Raw genomic sequence first — 5,480 nt, forward strand, 5'->3', positions numbered from 1 at the left:
GACCTCAATGACCTAGTTTGACGGTGAAGGCAAAGTCGGCATCGACTTTAGGGAGGAGATAGTATTGGTGTTTGGGCTCGATTGACCATCAAGGAGGAGATGGTGTTGGTGATTGAGAGAGAGAGAGAGAGAGAGGAGAGGAAGAAAAGTGGAGGGACACAAGGGCAATGAAGTAATTTTAAAAAATTAAAATATTTAATTGTAACAACCTGCTCAAAAAAAAATTTTGGGCATGACGTGGCCGACCACAGTGTGACCAGCCTCGTGCCCATGCAAGCTGCATGAGCAGCTTGCGTGGTGAGGCGCCATGCGCCCACCGCCGCAGCCAAAGCCAACCGGCTGCGGCCAGCTAGCCGCGGCAGGGCCCCGACGTTGTGGAACAAGTGTAGATCTAGAGAAAAAACCAAATAAAGAGGCCACAATATTTTACAGATTGTTGGAAGATGATCAAATACCTCTTTATTTGGGCTGTGAAAAATTTTACAAGCTATCATTTTTTGTGAAGTTATTTCATATCTCGATAGTCTAACTTGGTCATCGGTAACTTTAGCTCATTGGATCTTAGAGGCGATTTTTTTGATAGAATTTTTAAAAATCCGTAATTTTGACAGCCTTGCTGTTCAGCCACCAAAACAAACTATAACACAACCCTAACAAATTTCCCAAAACCAAACCTCTGCTTCAACCCCATCTCCCACGATGCGCTCGAGATCCGATCACCCCGCCACCACCACCACCCCTCCCCCGTCCTCCACCTCCTCCTCACCGTCCGATCTCTCCTCCATCGATCCCTTCCTTCACATCCTCCGCTACCTCCCCTATTCCTTCCTTCGGCCCCCTCGCACCCGCCTCAGGTTCCCCTCCTCCCTCTCTCTCCCCTCCCCCATGACCGTCTTCTCCCTCGTCCTCCTCACCTACTTCGCCGTCGTCTCCGGCCTGATCTACGACGTCATCGTCGAGCCCCCCGGCATCGGCAGCACCCAGGACCCCGTCACGGGCGCTGTCAAACCCGTCGTCTTCCTCCAGGGCCGCGTCAACATGCAGTACATCATCGAGGGCCTCTCCTCTGGTTTCATGTTCGTGCTCGGCGGCGTCGGGATCATCCTCATGGACCTCGCCCTCGACCGCAACCGCGCTCGTAGTATCCGCCTCTCCTTTGCGGGATTCGGCATCGGCGCAGTCGTCATTGCTTATGCTATGATCATGCTCTTCATCCGCATCAAGATCCCTGGGTACCTCTGGTGAGGTTAGAATTTCTCGGAAATTTCCTTCTTTAGAGAGCATGAAGACTGATCTGGAATAAATTGATTTATGAGGCTTTTGTAGTGTTAGTTGCTTGAATGTTGTATTACAAGATGAAATGTATCCACCTTTTAGATGTTTGTGATGGATAATTAAACCTTTTGATGGAAGTTTTGCAATTGACTGAATGATTGTTGTTGTTGTTGTTGTGCGCGTGCGAGCGTGTGTGTGTGTTCGCACTGCGTGCGAGCAAGTTTTTCAATTTAATTGGTCGGACCATTTTCAGTCGTTCAGTATAAGTTGTTAGAAGGATATGAAGAAACAGAAGATGGCAGTAGAAAGTGAATGCATATGATCCTATTTGTGTAACTTCCTTGTCTTCTTTATCTATTGTTGATATGATTAATATAGATCTGAATAGGATTTCTTGTAATCATTCAGCTCTTAGTTCTCTATTGTAATCGAGGCTTCATTGCTAAATAAATACTGGATCATCACTTATCATTTTTGACAGCTCGTGTGTGTGCTTCAGTACTACAAAATGGTTCTTACAGGAATCACAAATTGAATTTTTATCATTAGTGACACACTGATACTTATCTAGATCTGTATTCTCACTAATTGCTTATCTATATTGCTTAGGAAAGCTATTGTTTCCAAACTTGATCCTAGTCCAATGATCGGCAGTTCAGTCTGTGGACTTTTTATTTTATTTTATAGGAAAATTTGTATATAACACCCTGCCTTATAATATAATTATAGTTTACACCTTGCATTTTCACTATTTACAAATCAAGCCCTCTGATTTAACAAATATGTGCAGAAAACACTTCAGGTTAGATTTGAACTAATATTGTCTGAATATTTCGTTAAGTAGATATTTTATTTTTAAAATGACTATAATATCCTTAGTATGACTTGGTTGAGGGTGTTTTTGTAATTTTTTTAGTTTAGTTAATTTAACTCAGAGATTTGGTTAAGTTTAACTAACTGATCTAATGATAAGGTGTTTTCTGTACATATTCGCTAAATCATAGAGCTCGATTTATAAATAGTGAAAATGTAGGTTGTAAACCACAATTTCATTAAAAGACAGAGTGTTATATGCAAATTTTCCTATTTTATATATTGCCAAATATCTTAAAGAGGCCCTTTCAATATCCAAGGACTAGACATGGTAAGTAGATGACTAGTTACTGAAACTCCTCAATATATGTTCATATTTTCTTTATTTCTGTTGTTATTTCAGCCTTCACAGCAGCCTAATCTTTCCTTGCATTACCTGACATGAAAAATTATGATAAATCCTTTTCTATTCTTTTTTCTTCTTGGTTGTTTTATGGTTTCTAGTTTATTATGTATTATTGGATGTTTCTTAAACCTAGAGATATTTTTGATATATTTGAACATGGGCAAAAGATGTGCCTCATGCATGCATGTAAAAACCGTATGTACTCATAGACAAAAGTCTCATAGAACACTGGATACAATAATGCCACTTGAATTTTTGTTGTTTAAGTATACACCATCATATATTATCTTGTTTCTATTTTCAAGATAATGTTCCAATTGTTTGTAGGCAAGTTGTACTCCCTTCCTTGGAAATTATCCCTTGGAAATTTCCCATGCATACCAGTTAAGTATCGAACAAGTATTGTGAAAGTTTGTATGGGTGAGATACTATACGACATAGGCTTTCCAAATATGGACAACAATCAAACACAGAGATCAACAAATTTTTTTTTTAAACTGAAAACCTCCCTCTCCCTCTTAATAGATTGGAGAAAAACATGAATTCCGATCACACATAGATCAATCTATTGCAATAAATCACAATTACAAGAAAACTTTGTGGGCCATAACTATTAATTAAGAATTTCTTTTTTGCTAGACCTCACAATGCGGTGCTGCCATGCAAACAACTCCGGTTGACATCATTTGACTTGGATCACACACCTTACATTGCATCGAGATGTTGAACATATAGTAGCAATGGTAGATGATGAAGCTCTTCCGAAACATTGACACTAAATGCCGAAGTAGAATCAATTTGGACTTTGATATCCTCACTGGACTAGATATTCCTTAGAGAATTCTCATACTTTTTAAATTTGAGGGATGCCTTGAGAATTTTGCTGGGGGTCCATAAATAAAGGAGGAGGGACATCACTGATTCGGATGAGAAGAATCACCAAAGGAAAATATATTGATTCTGTGTACACCATTCAAACACCCACTATGCCAATTGAGCAATTCTTAGTTAGTCCTCAAAATAATTGTGTCAGTGGCTCAGTGCTTGAACGCGCCCAACTGTTGTTTGAATGCTGTGTTGCAATCTCTATTGTTTTCCTATGCGACATTCAAGCATTCTTCAAATGCTCTTTTAATAGCTAGACACCATAAATCGTTTGAAGACTGTTCAAATGTTGTTTAGACTCTATAGGACCAATAGAGAAGCTAGCATTTGAAAGCATCCTGGTGTCGATTAAATGTTTTTTGATACAGCTGCTGAACTACCTTGCTCTATTTTCTGGTTTCAATCGCCTTTGCTTGAATTGATCCTCTATTAGTATCGTGCCTTGATCATATTCATATTATCTTAGATTGTATAACTCGATACAAGTGTTTTTGTATATGAATTTGCCATCAATACATAATTGCACGATCATATTATATCTGATACAGTATCTCAGATACAACTGTGATGTTGAAGTATCCATACTTCCTAGGGACTTAGTGACTTAGTGATTGCTGTATGTATATGTCATGGAGGAAGAAGATCCAAACAGTCCTTTCCAAATCTCTGTTTGGACATAACAAGATCTGCACTTCTTAGGGAAAATTAGGATGTTGAAGTATCTGTGCTTCTTCTCAGGGACTTAGTGGATTGGTATGGTAGAAATACTTATGCAGATATAGCTAGGATGAAAGTTGAAGTATCCTTGCTTCCTAGGGACTTATCGAGTTAGTGATTGCTATATTTATTTGTCATGGAGGTAGAAGTACCTATTTCATGATCCAAACAACTCTCTTTTCAAATCTCTCTTTGGACATAAAATAATCCTGCACAAAAAGAATTGGTCTACATACTTTGAATACTTTTCTCACCTCAAGGATTGATCATCAAAAAGTGTAAAAGACTAATCTAAATTTTGGATATGCGAATCTAGTGATATACACATGAATGTTCGTTAGTTTTTTCAAAGATGATCTTCAGCTCATCAAGATGACACAAACCACTTTGAAGTGATTTGATTCGGTCCACAAAGATCTCTGGATAGACTCTAGGATAGACCTTTCTAGGGTGATTGCGAGAGATCTATTCGTTGGAACTTTTTAAATTTGGATATATTGTCGCTATGGAAGAAAGCTTTTTAACGAATCCAAGAGCGTGAGGACTGGCCGGCTAGATCTTGAGATATCGTCTGAATAGTGACTGAAGATTGGAGATATAATTAAAATTTCACAGTATAATCAAGTAGTACCTTTCAAGTCTTTTTAATGACTAATTTGTGAGAAAGCTTAAGTTGTCCTTGATTTTGATTAGAGAATGAGAGAAAAAGAGATTTAAGAGAGAAGAGGAATATTAGAAGCAAGACGAAACCAATTTGTCAGGAGAGGCGACGATAGTTGGTGAAAAGGGAGGATGGAGAAAGGTTGATGGCCAAGATGAGAGGAAGAGAGAGGGGACGGCTAGGGATAGAGCAAAATATTCCTTGATTCTTTGATAATGAAAATTATGGTTACACTCCACATATATATAGAGGCTAATCCTAACTTGAATAATAAATAAATTAATAAACTTAACTAAATTAATCTCCTTATATTTTTTGGATTAATTCTCCGTTTCGATGCAGATAGAATCCGAATTTAAAGAAACTTTGAATACAAAAATTCTAGATCATCATTGATTATACCTAACTGGTTTTATAATATTTGGACGTCTGATGAATATTTTCTAAATATTTTTCCGAAACTACTTAAAACTAGATTTAACTAATTAAACAAATTTTAACCTATTAAGAGTTTGATTAAATTATATAAGCTTATAAGATAAATAAGATAAATAAGATAAATAGATTTGATTCATCGAGCTTAATATCCCATGATGTGATTTGACTTGACCCGGTTTGCATTACCAGATGATTCTCAGATAAATTTGGCTTGAGATATCCTTGAACCCTTAAATTGCTTGAAAATTATGACTTGATTAAGAAAAATGATTACAAATTTTACAA

General features: G+C 37.6%; 1 protein-coding gene across 1 annotated transcript; it reads left to right on the forward strand.

Annotated features, from left to right (window-relative positions):
- Window positions 1–587: 587 nt before the first annotated feature.
- LOC140780963 (uncharacterized) lies at window positions 588–1,611 on the forward strand. Its single transcript, XM_073126697.1, has one exon. The coding sequence runs from the start codon at window positions 700–702 to the stop codon at window positions 1,243–1,245; it is 546 nt and encodes a 181-aa protein (XP_072982798.1). The 5' UTR covers window positions 588–699; the 3' UTR covers window positions 1,246–1,611.
- The last annotated feature ends 3,869 nt before the right edge of the window (window positions 1,612–5,480 follow it).

Source organism: Typha latifolia, chromosome 2, assembly GCF_019914945.1.
Source record: "Typha latifolia isolate L0001 chromosome 2, TyphaL0001v2, whole genome shotgun sequence".
Classification (NCBI taxonomy): Eukaryota; Viridiplantae; Streptophyta; class Magnoliopsida; order Poales; family Typhaceae; genus Typha; species Typha latifolia.

What these genes read in the sequence shown, in the direction of transcription:
- LOC140780963 (XM_073126697.1), top strand. Translation starts at nt 700, where the DNA reads ATGCGCTCGAGATCCGATCACCCCGCCACCACCACCACCCCTCCCCCG.